General features: G+C 46.7%; 3 protein-coding genes across 7 annotated transcripts in view; 2 read left to right on the top strand and 1 right to left on the bottom strand.

The window, feature by feature from the left end:
- The window catches only part of Tk (tachykinin), a 12,809-nt gene extending 3,474 nt beyond the window's left edge, over nt 1-9,335 (bottom strand). The window contains exon 1 of the mRNA XM_031976433.2: nt 9,146-9,335. The gene's annotated coding sequence lies outside the window, so the exon portion shown is untranslated. The remainder of the gene's footprint in view (nt 1-9,145) is intronic.
- Nucleotides 1-19,858, top strand: part of LOC116426845 (putative sodium/potassium/calcium exchanger CG1090) — a 25,270-nt gene extending 5,412 nt beyond the window's left edge. The window contains exons 1-9 of one of the 4 annotated variants that reach the window (XM_031976425.2): nt 14,353-14,970; nt 16,355-16,819; nt 16,899-17,127; nt 17,196-17,308; nt 17,370-17,545; nt 17,619-17,845; nt 17,953-18,255; nt 18,327-18,560; nt 18,892-19,858. In XM_031976425.2, the coding sequence (XP_031832285.1) occupies nt 14,950-14,970; nt 16,355-16,819; nt 16,899-17,127; nt 17,196-17,308; nt 17,370-17,545; nt 17,619-17,845; nt 17,953-18,255; nt 18,327-18,560; nt 18,892-19,091 (1,968 nt within the window). In that variant the 5' untranslated portion in view covers nt 14,353-14,949 and the 3' untranslated portion in view covers nt 19,092-19,858. Of the gene's footprint in view, nt 1-14,352; nt 14,971-15,080; nt 15,507-15,589; nt 15,780-16,354; nt 16,820-16,898; nt 17,128-17,195; nt 17,309-17,369; nt 17,546-17,618; nt 17,846-17,952; nt 18,256-18,326; nt 18,561-18,891 lie in introns of those variants that run through there. The other 3 variants (XM_031976426.2, XM_031976423.2, XM_031976427.2) reach the window with 3 other exon arrangements.
- On the top strand, nt 12,277-13,916 carry Ttc1 (Tetratricopeptide repeat domain 1). 2 transcript variants are annotated; one of them, XM_031976435.2, is made up of 5 exons: nt 12,277-12,540; nt 12,634-12,961; nt 13,047-13,223; nt 13,330-13,512; nt 13,600-13,916. In XM_031976435.2, the coding sequence occupies exons 2-5, from the start codon at nt 12,659-12,661 to the stop codon at nt 13,777-13,779; spliced, it is 843 nt and encodes a 280-aa protein (XP_031832295.2). In that variant the 5' UTR covers nt 12,277-12,540; nt 12,634-12,658; the 3' UTR covers nt 13,780-13,916. The 2 variants fall into 2 exon arrangements, with proteins under 2 accessions (XP_031832295.2, XP_076225628.1); XM_076369513.1 differs by having other exon boundaries at nt 12,278-12,961.

Raw genomic sequence — 19,858 nt, 5'->3', positions numbered from 1 at the left:
GCGGCGAGTTGGCTTTTTCTTCACCGGATCGGTCACTCGTGTAATCGTTGGAAACCAGCCTCCTCTGTACACTCTACGCTTTCTCTGAAAATCGATGATCCGCATCTGGCGAACTTTTTTTCTAAACGAGTCGACGAATCACATTGGCTTACTTGGATTCGCCGAGCAGGAACGGCGGAAGATGGGAAACCGAAACGCAATGTCAGCTTCGCGCAACTCTGCGTTTCCTTTCGATGCGCCTATGACAGCTTTCTATCTACAATTACGCGGATACGAGACTAAAAGCGGCATCGGTTGATTGATTACACGGCGAACAGTGATACACGATGGCGCGTACCGTGCGTCTGTACGGACAGCAAGTCCTGTAACGACCATATCGGAACAGTTCCGAATCGTTGCTCTTTCTCTTGGCGATTGTAATTAATCTTTCGCGTCAAGTTGTTGGTTCTATCTATGCGAGTGCTGGCCCCACGTTACGGAACGCGATCGGCGACGATTTTTACCTCCGACTCTGTAGCTTTAGCTTTACCTTTACCTTCATTTTCACATTCGCGTTTACCAGAGTCATTACTGTTGTCCTTGCCGTTACCGTTACCGTTACCGTTGTCAAGACAATTCCAACTTCAGGTTTCCCGTTCGCTTTGTTTACACGTACCTTCCTTCGAAATGCGCCGATTGTTACACGGCAAGTTTGGATTCGCAAGGAAATGCTTGCAAGCCACGCATCGACTCTTTAGGAATTCCATGTATGCAAGTAGATGCTTGGACGCGTACGATTCGACCGTTGCAGATATCTCGAAAAGCTTCGGGAACGATCATCCGGAGAAAGCGATGCGATGCCTGCGTATCTCTGCGATACTGACTAACGAGTATATTAATGAATTCTTTTAATACGGTTTCGTTAATTGGATTTTGGCAAATTTTCGACGAGAAGTATAGGTTTTCAGTGACCTTTCGGAACATCGATTATCGAGCTCGTGGGAAGCAGTAAACTCGTCGATAGTTCAGCTTCCCTTTTTCGACCTTAATGCGACAAGGAACAGTCGCCGACACGGTTTCGTTCGTGATCATTCCAACGTTAATCTTCTCGCTAGTAACGAAAGAATATTGAATATCTTGCTGAATGCCCGGTAATCCTTCGGATAGTATCGTCGATGAAGCGATCCGTATAACGGACATCGAGCGTATCGCATCGCGAAAGTAAGTGTACGTTTCTGTACGTGCATTTCACGGACAAGTTGGGACAAGCACTGTGCCGAGATATTTAACAATCTCGCGATTACGTTATTTAGAGTTCAGTAGATGGGCAAATTCTCGTTTCATCAAATGAAACAGTCGGGTTCTGTTTGTTAACCTCGTTTCAAATTGTAGGATGACGTAGGTACCGCGGTCAACTATCTACGATTATCGATCGGTCGTTGTCATCGACGTTTTAGCGTTTTAGCGTTTTAGCGTTTTAACGTTTTCACATTTTAACATTTTAACATTTTAACCTTTTAACCTGGCCGCTTAAAGCAATTTCTTCTACGAATCATATTAAATTCACAGAGTAATTTGAAAGTTTCGAAAAGCATCGATCGGATCGAGTAGATTTAAAATTGCTCGAGTTGCATTTTCACCGAGCATGAACGGACAAAGGCGAATAGACCGTCCATGGGATTTTATGCTGGATTTAGCGTCACACGCATGGACGAAATAGAGAGAAATCGTACCAGCAAAACCTTGGCAAGAAAGGATCTGTTGAATTATTTAAAGAAATTGGAGAGATCGTTTCGGCGAGATGTCGACGACAAAGGAAAAGATGGTTACACGGGTAATTGTCGTGTCGATTCGTCGGCGTCGGAGTCGGCGCCGGCGTCGAGAAACGGAAGATTAAGTGAAAACAAGAAGGAACAGGAACGTAACGCGTACTTGAACGTTTCGGACGTTTCGAAAGAGCGGTGCATCAGACGAGATCATTTGAGCGTTCATCACGAGTATTTTCAACAGTTTTTTCGACAACCCGTTAAAAGAGTTGCAGTGGTATCGTCGCGTGTCCGACCGATATCAGACTGTCGATTTCGCGGGGGTCGGTCGGAGGTAGACGTTGAACGATTAAGAAAGGAAAACTGTGGTTACCGTCGACGAAGAACGCGCGAGAGACGCTCGTCCTTCCCGTTATTCTCCGCGGAAAGGAATACTGTTCCTTTTGCCTTTCCTTTCGATTGTACGCCGGTGCAGATGGTGAACGACAGTTTCGGTTTGCAAGACAACCCGGTTGCATCGCAACGCATCTCACAAAGAGAATCGAATGGGAGGAGCGACAACAGTGGTGCAATCACGAAGAAATTCTCTCGTTTATTTTCAATCGCGGACGATTCGAATCGCTTGGAAATTCTTCGATGCGAAGAATTTCGAAGGAACGAACGAGAACAGAATCACCGACGCAAGGGAGAGACGGTACATGCGCTTATCTATTTTTCTTGATTGAATATCGATATTAATCGGCAGAAGCTTTCGGTTCGTTGGAGCATTTCGAACGCAAATATCATCAGTAGTATCCATGACGAAACGAACCTGTCCATTCGATTTCAGAGAGAGGGTTCGGCGTGCTCGGGAACGCCGAATCGGACGATACGCGATTGTAGAAACAACAGCGATCAGCAATGGATGCAACAGGCGGGGAAAGGGAAAGGAAAAGGAGAAGAGGGACGAGTTGTATACTTCGCAGAGGCTTACCGTAGCGGAAGGCGATTCGAAACCTTTCGCGAAACGGACACGAAAATGTTGCTGGAACACCCTATCGACGACCGTCGGCACTGTTCGAAAATTTGTTCGACCGAACGGGATCGTTTACGACGTGTGCGGGACACTTGTTTGGACACTGATCGATCAGAGTGCCGCGAACGAACATCTTCCACCGATTCTGCTTGCTCGTTGTTAGGAAAGTTTCATTCTTGTCCTTTCGTCGAGGAAAGTTTTCGAAATATTCCGACAAACTCGACCACGGCGAAGAACGAATCGAACGCAACCTGTTGCGGTTGCAGTTCTCGTTCTCACTGTTGCCGCGTGGTCTTTGATCTCGATGCGAACGATTCCGGCAAGCGATTAGAAGCGTCAACGAGATGTCGGAAGTGCGCGGCGATTCGTTCCATCGCGCGTACAGCCGTACCTTTGAGGTCTCGTGCGAAGCGACGAACAGCGACCGCTCGACGCAAATGTCGTTTCCGAGACAGGACAGTTTCCACGAAGAAGATAATTATCGAGCCAAAAGATGACACAGCTGAGGTCAATTCGAAGAAAGTATTGGTCTATCCTCCGCTCGGTCGGGATGGGCCACCTCTGACGCTTTACAAAACTAGTTCGATTATCGATTGTGCGGTGAAGGGAAATCCGCGTGTCGGATTTCGTTATAACGTTGCGTACGTTCAACGATTTCAGACTTCGGTTTGGCGTCCAAGTGTGAATCCGCGCGAGCTTCATCGTAGCAGTGACGCTGACGGTAACGGTGACCAGTAGTTCGATCTGGCAGAAGGTCGGACGCAAACGATGAAAACCAACGTACGACTCACGTCCGACAATGCCGTTGAAAAGATTCGGCGAACTGCTCGGAAAGTTTTGCTGTCACGCCCAACGATCGTCTGTTTTTCCATTTTTCCCGTTTCCATTGAATATTATACTCGCCATCTTACAATTCTGTCGATCGGACGCGTCTTGAAAAGGTGGCTCTGAAAAGTTGCAACATTGTAAGAAATTTCTCTCTGGGAAAGTGGTAACCGAGCTAATCGAATAAACGACGAATTGCACGGTAAATTGCAACGTCGTCCAGATAGAGCTGCGAAAAGTCACGAAGAGCTACGAAGAGCTGCGAAGAGCCGAGTCGCGTCGGGCCTCGGAGAACTTGATTGCTTCGGTGTTTGTTAAATCCTGTCTCGTGTAACGTCGGTGACCGAGTACCCGATTACTTTACCGACTTCCTTCTCCAGCGGCAGGTCCGATTACCTTGGTAATTACGTGGGGACATTCCTATTTTCTGGAACGCATCTACGCCTTGAATGAAATCTATTGTAAGGCGATACGTCCATTGCCGCCTCGCGGCTTCTTCAAAGATGCAGCGTTTTCCAATCTCATGTGAAAAAATGTTTCTATCCACCGGTCGTATCCGACCATCTACCCCCTTTCACCCTTCTACTCTTGGATTTTCAAATCGATTCGTTTCCTACTTGTTTGTTGTAAGTAAATTAACACGTACGCGTTACTCAGGGTTTCGACTCGAGGAATGTTCGAAGAATGTTGCAATAATAAGCGAAGGAAAAAGAAAGGAAAATAAAGAAAATAGAATGTGCGAGTAATAACGATTAAATAGCTGGGTCGTTATTGAAAGATCACGCGCCTGTAAAGCGTCCGACGAACAATGCGTTTTGTTTTTATGCACCTACGTATTTACCAAGTATATGCACGACCGCGCACACTCAATTTAAAACCTTTTAAAGAACAACCACGACTAATGTAACAACACGTATACACATTATTTTACCACAGTCTTCTGTAAAGACATTACGCTGTCGATAAAAATGTCAATACCCATGGCTATCGCTTCTTTATCGCATGTGTACCTGTAGCGCGTGCACGCGCGTATGAAAAAAAACATCGAGCGACTGAATCGAGATTAATAGGATAGCTTTCATCCTCTTTTTCAGATTCACCGATGCACATACGTAAGCACTCGGAGCTAGAGGTAGCATTTTTCGCTCGTCGATTGGATTTCCTTTGTGATTCCTGATCGGCGAGTAATCTTGCCACCGCGTTAACCGCGATCCTCTCCATTCGATCGTTCCTGAACCGTGAAAAAGGAGCTCGATTCGCACGAAGGAAGAGGCTGCGCTGCTCGAATTGCGTTACGCTGCCGTTCGAATGACCGAGTCCCTGTTGCATCGCGTGACCTAAAACCTTTGATCGCGAGCGATGCTGGCCCCTTAGGGTTACACGCCGACGCCGACGCCGACGCCAACGAGAAATTTGTAGGAAGCAAATCTTGCACCCCCATTTGCATCGTCGCGGAGCCGACTTATTGTTTCGTGTTTCTGAATATGGCAGCTACGAGAAGCACCGCAGACTGAATGTCGTCCTCGCCGAGTTTACGCGGGGTGACAATAGATTTTCGAAACAATTGGCCAGCCTGCGATAACGGAGTAACGAGTTCTCAAAAGAAAATGTCCCGCGGATGATGCTCGGTTGGTTCGAGTTTTCAAGCATCGATCGATCAGCTTGCCGGGGGACGTCCAACCGGATAAAGAGCTGTACGTTGGATCTCTATCTCTCGTAAGGAAGAATAGGGAATGATCAGTTACTCGGCCTGCCACGCATGAAACGATATTTCGCGTTAATCGGTATTCGGATAACACTGTCGTATCGCGTATCGCGTATCGCGGATCAGGGATCGCGTATCGTTTCGCATCACAGGATTCTGTAATTTCAAAGCAATTTCAAATCGCTTTCAAAGCGTTTCCAAAGAGGATTATGGATTCTAAATATATCCGAGGGCATTCCAATTCGACGATTTGGATATTTCGAAGATGATGCACGAATGAAAACGCGAGATGAACGGGAGAATGAAAAAGAGCCGCCACTGGGAAAAGGATTGTTCTTAGGTTTGTCGAGGGCTCGAATAATCTCGCGACAGAGAGGAGGTATTACGATGTCGCGTATTTTATAGTGATTACTGTCCTTGCTCTTCGGCAGTGGATTGTACAATATTATTGTGGATTCTTGGCACGCGAACAGTCGGACGAATGATTTCCTCTGTTGCTCGGGAACAGTTGAGACAGGACTCGTTGTCGATAATGTCTCGGGACGCCGAAACGACGCTTCGCGGTGTTTCATGACGTTTCGGATTATACAAGTTATAGGAGCATAAGATGTTCATTAGAGTATAAGAAATTCATTCAATCTCTTTCCTTCCCCGACGCCATCTTTCGCCCCCCGTAATACATAATTGCGTAGCTAAATTGATTTTAGTCTCGTCGGAATGTCTCTGCTCGGAGTTTGTTGCTCCGGGTCGGAATATCGAAGAGAACGATACAAGTTTGTCATCGACTCAGCTGTCGAAAACGAGTTCCGCTGCAGTAGCCAACGCGCGAGTCGTTTGGCCAAAGAAACAGCGGAAGCAATGAAACGATAAAACAATGAAACGAGTCAAACAGCTCGGGGGCACGCACGACCTCTTCCGAAATTCTTTTCCCGGTGTCTTCCAACAAAAGGAAAGTGTGACAAGTGGTGTGTCACGCATTCTCTTACGTTTTCTCGCCATCCGTTATTCTCTGTATTTCTTGTGGATAATGGACAGGGTATTTAACAGGCTTGATACGTTCAGCGCATGTCGCATCGCGCTTCGCAGGTTCTCTCTCGAATGTTTCAATTCGCGAGCCGAAAGACTTGGAGGAGGCACGGTCCACTCAAAATCCTTCTACGGTCGTTAAAGATAATGTTGGACGGTATCTCTTCGTTCGCCGCATCGAACTACATCGGTCTTGGTTAGGTTCGACGACCGGTTAGTGTTCCTGTCGACACGGTTGTTCCACCGATACGTTGCATTCGGTTTGTCGCGAATCGTTTAATGCGTTATCAAAAATTATTCGTTCGGCCATTAAGCGATTACTCGTCCCGCGAGTCTCGAGCCTCGAAAGTTGAGCGAACGAGACCGTGAATGTTGCTCGCGTAATAAACGTAGCGATTGTACCGCGAAATTCAATGCATAATGGAAGAAATTTCTTTGCTGGTTCAAACGAGTATTATAGTTGCAAATTGCTGTGAAATCTTTGACGGGTGGTCCCTTTCGGTGGAAAGGACTTTTCAGGCGATCTGCAAATTTTCAGAGCCGCGGGCTGTTACGAACAGACTGCGAAAGAACCCGGCAAGCTTCGTTTGCGTTTTACTCGGAAAGAAATTTCTTCGCGTACTCTTGAAATTATTATGTCCGTTTCGCGTGGATTCGTTTAATGCGAATGGAAACCGTGCAAATACAGTCTGCCGGTACAAAAGAAAACAAAATACTCGAAAGAAAAGCTGTCGTACGAGTCTTAGAAATACACATTTAATTCGTGCGACTTAAGGAAACAATAATACTATCGACATGTATCAGCAAAGAAAAGTAAATTTGATTCTGCGACGCTAAATCCAGGTCGCGCGAATTGATATCGCGCGTAGACAAGGGGCCGCGTAAATGGAGGCTCACTCGTATAATTTCGGAAGAGCAATCTTCTCGTTTATCAGTGTTTACGGATCGGAAATTTGCCTCGACGTCTCGCGCGTCCGTGGATGATATTACCGCACGTATGACGAAACGAACGATCGCAAAAGACACACGATCAGTAGTAGAGCCCGACATATGTACGTCCGACAGAGTTGCGCGGACGAAAGGCGGATGCGCTTTCGTTTCTACATCTCCGATTGAAAGCAAGCGCTTCCAAAGATGCAAACGCGCAAACGAACCGCGTTCGATTCGATCTTAGGAATGCTCCTTATAATCGTAACAGTTCGCTTCGGTGTTATCGTTGGAATAAATTCGCCGAGTGTCAGGATTGCGCAGCATCTGTTTTGTATCCGACCGCGGAACTTTTAATTAAAACAAGCTCCAACGCTCAAGATAACCGAACAATTAGCTTTAACTTTGTTCACCGTTACCGAGCCGTTGCGTTCTCTCGGTAAGCAGGATGTTTCCTGCAACTCGAATTAACATCCAAATACTCGCGTATATTTCTTTTCGCCGACGCGTCGCAGAAAATGGAGAAAACTTTTGTTTTGCCGACCAATTTACCGGTACACTCGCAGCTGTATCGTGTGAACAGGAATTTCTTGACGAATGGCGACAAGTTTCTCTTTCACTTTTGCGTCCCCGGAAACGTAAACGCTTCGAATTGCATCAACGAATTTCGATTGTACGCGGAGCGAAGCAGCGGGCCAGCAGGGCTAATAAAACCGCGAGGAGGGATTCTAAAGTACGTCCCAAGGTACGTTCAATTATCCTGGACACGGTGGACAATTCGAAACGGAAGTTTGCGTTCCCCAAGGTAACCAAACGAATTCCGCCCCGGCAAATTAAAGCGTCGCTTCATTACGACGACCAACACCTTTGAAACGTGCCAACGAATATCTTAATTAGTTTTCACCGGTTATACAGTGTTCTTTCCTCGAAGCGTAACACTACAGGGATTCTTCTACCCTCCCTCCCCCCTCGCGTTTCCTCTTCCCTAGATCGGCCAAGCGAACGTTCCGCTTGTGTAGGAATTTCAAATCGAAAAGATTTTTCACGTGTCTGCAAAGTTTCCGCAACCTTTCGTTGCCGATCTTCGGGAGTACTGGCAAACGCGTCTCACGATTCTGCCATGTTAAAATGTTTCTCGTGTCCTTTGAAGAGAGCAATTCAGTACCTGTACTCTACTGTACTGTACTGCACTGTACTGTACTGTACTCTACTGTACATGCATATGTGCCGATAATACGCCACACGACGATACACCTATTGTTTCGAAGGAACTTTGCCTTTTGTAAAAGATGCACGGGGTACGCGTGGGTATTTTATCTGCTGAAAGCTACACGGTACTGTTACGATTACCCGTTCAAGGACGAAACTATACGAGACGCACGCGTTCACGATCCGTGAAGACTGCCAGAAATACTAAATGGAAATCGAGAATTAAACAACCAGCGGAAGAACGAAACATGCCATAGCGCGCGAAGCTTCTTTTTCATTGAACATTTCTTCACGGAAAGTGGTAATTGAGCGTTTATCAAATTGTTGGACACAGCGGCACGTTACCCCGAACCTTTCACGTGTCTTTATATTTAGCCGCTTTTGTTTCTGTATCGTTAATCGAAACGACTACAAGAATATCAAGTCGTTTCGATCGCGTCCTTCGTTCTCGTTGAACGGGAAGAGTATTTACTCTGCCTGAAGCATTATTCGTTCGTTTCTGCATTCTACATATCCTACTGGTTATTAAATTTGAAATGCTTGCTTCGAAAAAGAAAAAAGAAACGGAAAGCTTCTCTAACGTTCAACTGTGAAAACTGTACCAGTCGCAACGATCAAAGTATCGAAGGATCGTTGCCGCTTCCCGATCGAATGTCGCGTTAAATGGATAAAAACGTACGGATGATCTCCTACCTTTCTGTGGTAGACAGAAGATACAAAGAGTATCTGTTCAGCCCAAAGCAGGCGGAAGGGCGGTTTGCCCGAGCGATCGGGACGAGACGAGACGAATCGGAACGGAACGAAGACGCGTCCCTTCGATTCGCGGAACAAAGCTCAAGTGGTTCGAAGGTAAGACCTGCTCGACGTGACGGACAACGATGAACTGGCGCGCCGCGTGGTTCACCTTATACATAGGCCGGCGTAGTGACGTCACAGGTCACTGGGACCAATAGCAGAGCAGAGTTTGCACCACCGTTGCGTTAGGGATACAAATCCGATCGTACTCTTTTCATCGCAGTTGGACACGTTCTAGCCACCTGCTAGAATCTTCGGATTCGCAATCTTTCAAAGTCCAACACTTTTTTTCCTGTCGTTGAACGTTTCCTGTACTAGCCTAAAACCCGTGCTTTCTCTTGATCGGTAAAATCGATCGCGTACTCGTGAGATCTACTTGTTAACAGGAAGCCGAAGCAAGCATATGCCGTATACGTATCCATCTAGAATTTGCAATTTGATTAAACCCAACTGACGTTACAACCAGATATCTTTCAGGGAAGGAGCATTGCGTTCAGCGCGTTCGAACGAATTTCTGAATCGCGTTACCCACGACAAACAAAGTTAATGGAGCTGTACGGTGAAACAGGAGCGGTCCGCGATAGATAAGCCGAAATCGTGGGAGCAGATGGTCTCGTTGGTCGTCGATCGAATCGAACACAGGTATCTCGTTAACGTTGTTTAAACGAATCTATTCGAGTGATTCGAGTGTAAACGTTTCGTCGCGAACCGTCACGCGGAGAAACACGCGGAGAAACACACGGAAAAAGATGAAAACGGAGGAAAAGGAAACATAGGAGAAGAGCGTCGGAAACGGAGGAAAACTCGCGTCTTCCGTTCTGCTATAACGTTGCATGCGATAGTTACGGTATTGTTCGGAAACAAGATGCGAAAACCGGGATACGAAGGAAGGAGAGGTGTACGAGTGAGCGCGGTAGTAGAGCAGCGACTGTGTTCCCGTAGAGTTCGAGGACATTCGGTATGCAGTTTATACTAGAAGAAACTGGCATTAGTTACACGCTCGATCTACCATGGTCGCGCACCGTTACCATCTTCCAAGGAGGAAAATACACCCTGGTGACTACCGCTTGCGCTTTCCGCGATTCCTCGGAAGTATAATTTCAACTCTACAATTTTTATTCGCTTGTTTTGCGTTGCAAAAGAGTCGCACGCCTCTCGTTCGTTCGTTCGTTCGTTCGTTCGTTACCAAAGGTTTCAGAGCATGCTAATCGCAAGATTAAAAATGAAACGATGAGAATCGGATTGCTAACGTTTCTCCTTCGACTAAACATATTAACGACAGATTAACAGAGAGTAGCAGCAACAGCAGCAACGACGAAACGACCGATTTCCGATCGTTTTTCGCGGTCCGGTAAACCCGAAGATGGAAGGATCGTTCATTTTACTCGATACCCAAGCACCTCGGTATGCAGATACACGTGTACATATGTGCGGAACGGTGCACGAAACGGCGAAACTTACGCGTGCGATAAACGTGCGTGAAAAAACACGCAAACAACCCTAAGCTTTCTCTATGAAATATTTACAAGCTGGAAATGGAACGAGTACCGATACCATCGAGCTGAAGCGAGAACTCGATCGAGTCGCCGGCAAATGAAACCGAGACTGAACTAGTGAAAAAAAAAACCTGGAGAACGATACGACTGTTTTCATCAAAATCTACAGTACCTACACTCTGTATATACGTACATACGTACGAGTGTTTTCAAGGGAACAAGTGTGCGAATACTATCGGACCGAGGACTGGACGAATCATGAATTTCACGCTTGGCCTTATCATTTAACACGACGGTTACCGATAATTCTACGTGTTGTCGGTAAATCGTTTCGACGATTGATCGTGCGACGATGAGGTAGAAGAGCCTGCATCGAGCAAGATGTAAACCTATCGCTCGCTTAACGCGTCCCATTACGGGCGAAACGAAGTCGACGAAATGCTCGTTGAATTCAAACGACTTCGACTTCTGGTACGCCTGCCTTCTCGGTTCGATCCCCGGACCAGTGTTTCTTCGCCGATCAAAGAAACAAACGAATGACAAATCGGACTGACGGGTTTGCAAAACGAACGCCTTTTCGCCTTTTAAAAACAAGGAACGCGAAACACGTTCTCCTCGGTCTTTACCAGTGCTAGAATTAGCAAAGTCTCTTAGACGAACCACTCCAGTCGGGGTAATGTGTTTACAGCGCACGCGACGAATACAATTAATTCGCGTGGCATATTCATTCGAAGTGTTCTCGCCAGTCCCACTTGTACGCGCAAGTGAATCAACCGATTCAATGGAATTATTACAACTTCGTGCTGAAACTTATTAATAATTCCGAATATATCGTATATGTTATGTTAGAATTACAAATTTGCATATTGCATCCCAATAGCGTAATTGGTTTTCGATTTTTCTATTCTTCACGAGAGCAAAACCTTCGAATAATTTCTTCGTTGTTGACAAGTAATGCCTCTATTCAGTTAAATGAAGTTTATTTGCTGGCCGGGAAGACAATCAGTCGGGAGAGCTGGAAAGGATGATGAGACGGGAGCACGTACCGTAACCATAGGTTCGCGGCAATAATACCAAGCAGGATCGCCTTGTTCGTCTGCCCTTTCTTACATTTCTACTACGCGCGACTACGATCGTTTTTCTTATTACTCTTCTCCAAGCATTTATGCATATTATTTGTATCGAAAATTACGAGACGCGTGCTGTGCCGCATCGAGTGCTACACGAGTGGGTGTACCTGTGCCGAAACATGTATTCGAGAGGATGGACGTAATTGTATAGGTAGCTGTGTACAGTTATCCTTAATAGGAAATCGTTCCGTGACGTTTCCGATGTTTCTTTGCATCGTCGAGCAGCACGTTTCACTGCGGGATAAATATTAAAAGAGCGGCGCAAAGGGAGCGTGTCCGTGGTCTAAGACGAGTGTGAAATGTGCTTTGATGCTAGATGTCGTCACCGTTCCTCGGGCTGTGCTCCCGCGTCGATAACGTTCGTCCGCGAGTTTCAGTATTTTGCCACGGATGACGCAACCGGTCTAGAGTATCGGTTTCGTGTACGGCAATTATTTCTATTTATTATTTACATCATTCGGCTGACATAAAATGTTTGCATTATAGCAAGTGTTTCGAAAATATTCCGTGACTCTGTGAGTCGATTAATAAACGTGTAATCTACCATGTGTATTGACCGTGGGTAAGAGCAGTAACGTCAACGTGGGCTACAACCGCCAGTCGGCGCACGTCAGTCGTCATGGCGTTTGGGTTGACAGATCATTTGGTTGGTCGCGTGCGCTGATAGGTATCATATCATTGAAATTAACCTCGTTCCTTTGGCAACTACGTGAAATCGTCGAGTCGAACAAATCGAAATTCAACGTTACAACTTGTTCAGACGCACACGCACAGTTAGTACTATAATGGACAGCAGTTCCGAACCTGGTTTGAAGAGCAACGAGGAGATTATAGAGGAGCTTACCAAAGACCTGGAAAGTTCGTGTCTAAGAGTGGACGAGGACTGTACGTCGAGCAACAAATGCGCGGAGTCGGATGCGAGTAATGACAGTCCGCCGAAGGAGACCTGTAAACACACCAAGGACAACAACGCCAAGTGTACAGCTCAAAATCCACACGGTCCAGACACGACGGAACCTCCGAGAGATTTTGTCGACGAGGAGTTATTGAAAGACAGAGAGATTGATCTCACCGAAAGTGAAAAAGAAGTTTGTTACATGTTTCTTGATTGAATTCCGTTGACGGTCCAACATCTCTGCATTCCAGCTCACCGCTAACCTTGGTTTGTTCCAGTCTCTCAGAGACGAAGCGGAGAAATTGAAAAATCGGGGTAACGCACTTTTCAAAAGCGGAGAATACGTAGAGGCGATATCGATTTACACACAGGGAATACAAACATGTCCGTTGGCATACAGCAAGGAGAGGTCTATTCTCTACGCGAACAGAGCAGCGGCAAAGTCAAAATGTTTGGTAACATTGTTATGCGAAAACTTTGTATAATAGTTAAGGGTATATTCGACGATAGCGTAAAACCTTCCAAGTTTCTATTATGACGTGTGAAATGTTTATCGTGTAGGAAAAAGAATCGGCGATATCGGATTGTACCAAAGCCATAGAATTAAATCCAACTTACGTGAAAGCTATCGTTAGGAGGGCGCATTTGTACAAGGAGTTGGAAAAGTTGGACGAAGCCATGGAAGATTTCACAAAGTTAAACTCCTTAGATCCCGATAACGTAGAGTCGCGACAGGAGGTTCACGTAAGTAAAAATAGTAGTAATAGGTTGCCCGACACTGGTGCAAAGTATTTACAATTACGAGTATATACAAGTGTGGTACGCTTGCAGAAACTAGCTCGACTGATAGAAGAAAGAAACGAAAAGTTGAAAACAGAAATGCTGGGGAAACTGAAAGACCTGGGAAACATGGTGTTGAAACCTTTTGGACTTTCCACGAATAATTTTGAGTTGCAAAAAGACCCGAATAGTGGCGGTTATTCTGTGAAATTTAATCAGAACCCTAGTTAATACGGAAATCCGCGGTGCATGTTTCTCGAGTTTGAATTTTCTACAGGTCGCAGAATATTTATAAATAATTGATATGTAAACTCTACTCGAATGCTGTGCTTCTTCTCGCAATAAATATTTAAATGTTCCAACGTTGACCGATTGAAGGACTTTTTTATATATACATATATTATGAGCATAGAATAATATACGCGTATCATCGAGATTAAATTCTCATTATCCGTCACTGCTACGCTAAGATTTACGGTAGCAGTCACGATTACGCTCGCGTTCACCAGTTTCGCCTCGTACGCGAAAAGTTGCGGATGACAAAGAAATTCACTCGTTTTCGTCCATCGATTCAATGTCGAGTGTTTCACTGTAGCCATCCGAAAGACGGTGTTTCACGTTGGACATTGACGTATGGCGTGTGTCGAGACGAAACCGTCGAAACGAACGAACAAATGATGTTGAAGCAGCGCGGCGACTGCGGCACCGATAGGTCTGTTCTGTTGCGATTGGATTCGCGATTTCTCCCTCCCTTCAACTTTTATTTCTCGTGTCAGAGAAATTTAGCAAATCGATCGTTGAGTTTGCCTCGCACTCGTTCCATATAATTTCCCCGTTGTCCCGCTTCTCCTTTCTCTGCTTCCGTCTCCGTTCTTGACTTTGCACGACCTCGCGTACGATTCAAAAGGTTACGCGCGCGGTTGCCGCAACGTTTCGAGTTTCGGGAGCGAAGCGCACGCGTATCCACGCGATGTTAGTGACACCGTGGGTGGTCGAAGCGAGGAAGGGGTAACGGAAAAGGTAGGGGTGGAAAGAGAAAGGAAGAGAGAGAAGTCGGGGGTGGTTGATTCAGGAGCACCACGTAAGCGCTCCGAACACCGTTCTCATATTCGGAAGACAGACATTAAACGGTGCGTTGTATCTCGAGAATCTCAGCGGAAAACCGTGGCTTCGTGCGAACCAGTTGCGGGCCGAGTAGCTTAGATCACGTCTAAGGGGTGCGAGGCGAGCTGCACGGGAACGGGAACGGGAACGGAGAAGGGAACGGTAAAGGGAACGGGAACAAGCGGAGGAGATTTTAGAGTGCTTAGTCGTTGAAGAGAAAACGAGCGAGCGAGGAATGCGAGAGCATCCAGCCTAAAGAATCTTAGGACCTTGCCGAAGTGAAATATCGGCGCAACGATGTCAACGACAAGGAAAATGGTGAGTTTCGAGGGAACCGTTCGTCTCGAGGGGTTGTTCGTTCAGCACGACACCTACGTAACCAAGAAAACCGTCGACTACGTGTCAGTTATGTATGTGTCGCCTACTTGTCGCCTACTTGTCGCCTACGTGCCACCACGCGAACGCGTCGTCGACGCATCGCAACCCGTACCTTTTATGCAAATCAATAATTTTCGTGCACCGCGATGATAAAGTTTTCTTTCGTCGGGTTTTCAAATGATTCGATTCGTCCTTGATTGCCGACGATTGCTCGGTTAGCGTAATCGACGACGGTGAAATCCCGGCGGAGCTGATCATTGCGTACGTTCCGTCGAGATAACGACGCAGTCGGTCTAATCGTAGGTCGTCGAATTTTTCTCATTTACCCGTGATCGACGCCGCGTTCGCTTCTACGCCCGGACGTCGATACGGGTGGTTTGCATAACGTGCAACGTTCTGCAAAACGAGCAAGACGGGGTACAAGCTCCGATGTATTCGCTCGAATCGTATAATGGTCGCTGCGAGTACTAAACTAGGTCAGTTTCAACGTCAACTCAATTTTTCCATGGTTTTAGGTTCGCGCATTTGCTGTTCGCGATAGACGCACGCGCATGTTTCCTCGGAGAATTCGAGCAGCAGTACGCGATTCCTTTGCTACGCTCGAAAATGTTATTAATATCTTGTTAACGTTAGATTCGGTCGCTGCATCGATCCGTCTCAAAGAATCTAGAAGAATCTGGAAGAATCTGGAAGAATCGCTTGAAAAAAGCGAAGCGAAGATGCTTATCTGTCGCGATCGATTATTTATTGTAAGGAAACTTTGTTGCTCCGTCTAATTCGTCCGCGATGAATATACGGCAGTGGCAGTGGCAGTTGAGAGTATCGCGTACGTGCACACGTGACCTTAGAAATCCTTGGACGTTGCAATGAATTTAACAAAAATGCAAACGCGGTTTGATTTCTCGGTGAAGGAGTCGTTGCGTCAGCTTCCGCATCTACCGAATACACTATAAGCGTGCCAAGAATTCTGATAACATTTGACAGTGGGAACTGATCGACATCGCTTAAGTTGCTGTCGCATGCGTATATACGTACATGCGTATATGCGTATGTATTGTACGGCAGCGATGTTGCGTGTTTCAAGGCATGCCTTTAGAATCGATACGAGTGCGTCGTGGAAAAACATAGCGATTCGAAGGGATCTAGATGTTTCGGTGAAATTGTCGATTATATCGCGAGAGTGTCACGCTGGCAGCGCGACGGCACAACATGAAACTGTTTATCCTTCCGCTGTCTCGAAACTAGCAATCGTAACAGATCGCGGTGTTTAACGCTTGTCTCGCAGCAAGGAATAGATTGTAGCGGTCCCTCCGGTATGTTTCAGTCGAGAACGATGAGGGACCATCGGTTGCATAACAATTTTCCACGGAAAAAATGGTCTTTGCGCTTCGGTCTGCTGTTCGTCTACGTTCTGGTGCAGTACGTCACCTCCACGAAGGTATCCAACGAGGAAACGTCGCCCTCCACTTACCCGACCAGTTGGACGGAGAACGAGGAGAGCTGGACCGAGGAAACAACTTTGGAGTCCAGCACCTTGGAGGTGGGCACCGTCGTGGCGGAGACCAAGACGAACGAAGAGAAACCGACATCGGTGGGGAGCGTAAATCCGCGAGAGAACACCGAGAAGGGCGAGCCGAAAGGCAACAAGAACGCGGAACGAAAAACCTTGCAAGACAAATCAACGAAGATAGTCCATGGACAGTCGAAGGAGGACTCGCAGGGGAAGGGGACCGATTTGAAGAAGGACATTCCAGCAGTTGCGACGAAGAACACCCCGAGAACCACAACGGTAGGGTAACGCGGCGCGTAGTTTTGCCCGTTGCCGGGAAAATCAATGGAAAAGATATTCCTGTAATTTGAGATTTTAGGCTCCACTAGCGGTGACCACGGTGAAGTACGAGCGTGCAACTTGGAGACCGCGGAGAGAGAATTGTTCACCACCGGCTATCGAACAATTTCCAAGGCCGTTGATGGGACCGAACGCTAGGAAACACGGGGGATTGATTATACACATACTGGTTGCTATTTACACGTTTTTGGGGCTCGCGATCGTTTGCGACGACTACTTTGTCTCCAGTTTGGACAGAATCTGCGAAGGTCAGCAAAGATATACCCTCCGACGACAGTCGTTTCGTTTACATTCGTTCACGAGTTTTTCCACGCAGAGCTGCGTCTGTCTCCGGATGTCGCCGGCGCAACTTTTATGGCCGCGGGCTCGTCGGCTCCAGAACTAGCGACCGTCGTCATTGGAGTGTTCTTCGCGAAGGACGACATCGGAGTGAGTGTATTAGCGCTGGTATTACTCGATTCGTACATGCTAATTATTCCGACTTCGACAGGTGAGCGGCGTGATCGGAAGCGCGGTGTTCAATATAATGTTCGTGATTTCGGTTTGTGGATTATGCACGACAACGGTGTCCAAATTGAATTGGTGGCCCCTGTGCCGAGACTGTTTCTTCTACGCCGTATCCATACTGGTTATGCTCGGTACAATTTACAACGAATCGATATCCTGGTAAGACGGTCGCGTCCCTGCAACCATCGAAATATTCTACTTTAATAGAATTTCGACAGAGGTTTCATTTCAGGATGGAGTCTTTGTTTATGTTGATCATGTACGGGGTGTATTGCGTCGTGTTGTCTTTCAACGCTCGACTGGAACGGTGGGCGAAGTCGTACAATATACCGTTCCTTCCGAAGGACGACGAACCGGCGGAAGAAAGCGCGCTGGTCAGTTACAGATCGCTGCAGGAAGATCGATTGTCGTACACGGGTCCGAATTCGCCCGTCACGGATCAGTATAAAACTCAAGAGGGTAAGCGGTGTGCTCGCGGTGTTTATTAGACGGGTACACCTAGATGTTCGGTTGTACATATACGTATCGAGTATTGGTCATTTGTTTGACATTCTCGTTGATGGCAGGAGGGATAGAAGGAGGCGCTATGCCGGAATCGAACGAACCGCCGGTTATGAAGCAACCCGAGTATTACAAAGCCAAAGAACCCGATCCCAACGAGGCATCGCCGCTGGAGAGGCCCGTCGACGCCAGTCAATGGACCCTGTTCACTTGGGGACTCGTGTATCCGATTCATTTCATGTGCCGCGCGACGATGCCCGATTGTCGGCAGGAGAAGTTCCGAAACTGGTATCCGTTCACATTCTGCGTGTCGATGGTGTGGATCAGTTTCTACAGTTACATCATGGTGTGGATGATTACGATCATAGGTGAGCCACCTCGCGAACGGCGCTCGATCGGTATTCTCGAACGATCGTTAAATTGGCAACTCGCTTTCCAGGCAGCACTCTCGGTATACCCGACACGGTGATGGGTTTAACTTTCGTCGCTGCCGGTGTCAGCGTGCCGGACGCACTCTCCTCGTTGGCAGTGATCAAAGAAGGCCTCGGCGACATGGCGGTAAGCAACGCCGTTGGCAGTAACGTCTTCGATATTCTAGTTTGTCTCGGGCTTCCGTGGTTCATACAGACAGCTATGATACAACCTGGTTCGCACGTGAACGTTACCAGCCGAGGTAAGCAGTTTGCTGTATCGATTCTCCTCGATCCACGCGACTCCTATTTATTTTCTTTTTTTGCGATGTAACTCCTCGTGCTACCTCTCATTTTCCACGTGCTTCTTTCTAATCCGTTTCTCTCTCTTTCTCTTTTCTTCTCTTTTCTTCTCTTGTCTTCACCTTCCGATTTGTGTTCCTTTTTTTGTACTTTCCGTTGATCTTGGCCATCCACCAGTCTGTTCGTACGTTTCCCTGCCTGCTAACCTGCTAACCAGCGACCTACCCAACTCTTTACCTGTTTCTGCCCACCTCTCTGCCTTTCTCTCTCTCTTGATATTATGATGCGCAGGCTTAACGTACTCAACGGTGTCTCTGCTGTCGACGGTGATATTTTTGGTACTAGCGACTCACTTGAACGGCTGGAAACTGGATCGACGATATGGAGTGGTACTCATGCTTTGGTACTTGGTGTTCATCGTATTTGCCTCGTTATACGAGTTGAATATCTTCGGTGAAATGAACCCCCCGGTATGTCCTAGTTCGTTTTAAAGGGACGTTGTGGAAAGCAAAGTATACTTGATAACTTTGTTACTCGTTGCATCCGATCGCGTAACATCGTGCTGCGTTGCGCCATGTCGCATGCCTACTGTGCAGAAGGAACAACTGCTATTTAGAGACTCGAAGACACTTGCCGCAACGATACCGGAATGTTATCTTGTGTTTCTTTCTCTTTTTCTTTCTCGTTTTCTTTCTCTTTCTCTGTCTCTTGCTCTTGCTCTTTTCCCTTTTCCTTTCCCTTTAATGTTTTCAAAATGTTCCATTTCAACGTGAAATTGAAATATTCGCGGCTGGCGTATCCTTTTCAGGATAATATCGATTTGTGGTTACCCTTTCTAGAGGCGTATCGCGTACCCCTCAGAAATCTTTTGGCGGAACACAGCAGAGACTGAAGCGACGCATTTGTTTGCACTGTTTCATCGCTTCTTACTTCCAGTAAATGTTAGTTCAGAAACGAAACGAAACGAAACGAAACGAAACGAAACCACACTGAACGTCTAATACCCAGCGATAGATGCTTGCTATTCCTGCATAGTATGTCCGAAATGGAGAAATGTCTCTGTACTGTGACGGAAATAACGTTTTCTTTTACGCTTAATGTCGATATATTATGATCTTGATTCTTCCGATAGAAATGGGGAAACACCGTGAAAAGGAATGTTGTAGAGTAGCTGATTCGTTGGATTCAGCTGTTAGTGGGTTCGCAACTTTTCCGTATACCATGTAAACGGACAATACATTTATCAGTATTACGGCGA

Source organism: Nomia melanderi, chromosome 1, assembly GCF_051020985.1.
Source record: "Nomia melanderi isolate GNS246 chromosome 1, iyNomMela1, whole genome shotgun sequence".
In the NCBI taxonomy this organism is placed as follows: domain Eukaryota; kingdom Metazoa; phylum Arthropoda; class Insecta; order Hymenoptera; family Halictidae; genus Nomia; species Nomia melanderi.
Note: the sequence above shows the minus strand (reverse complement) of the source record. Positions and strands in the feature narration are given on the sequence as shown.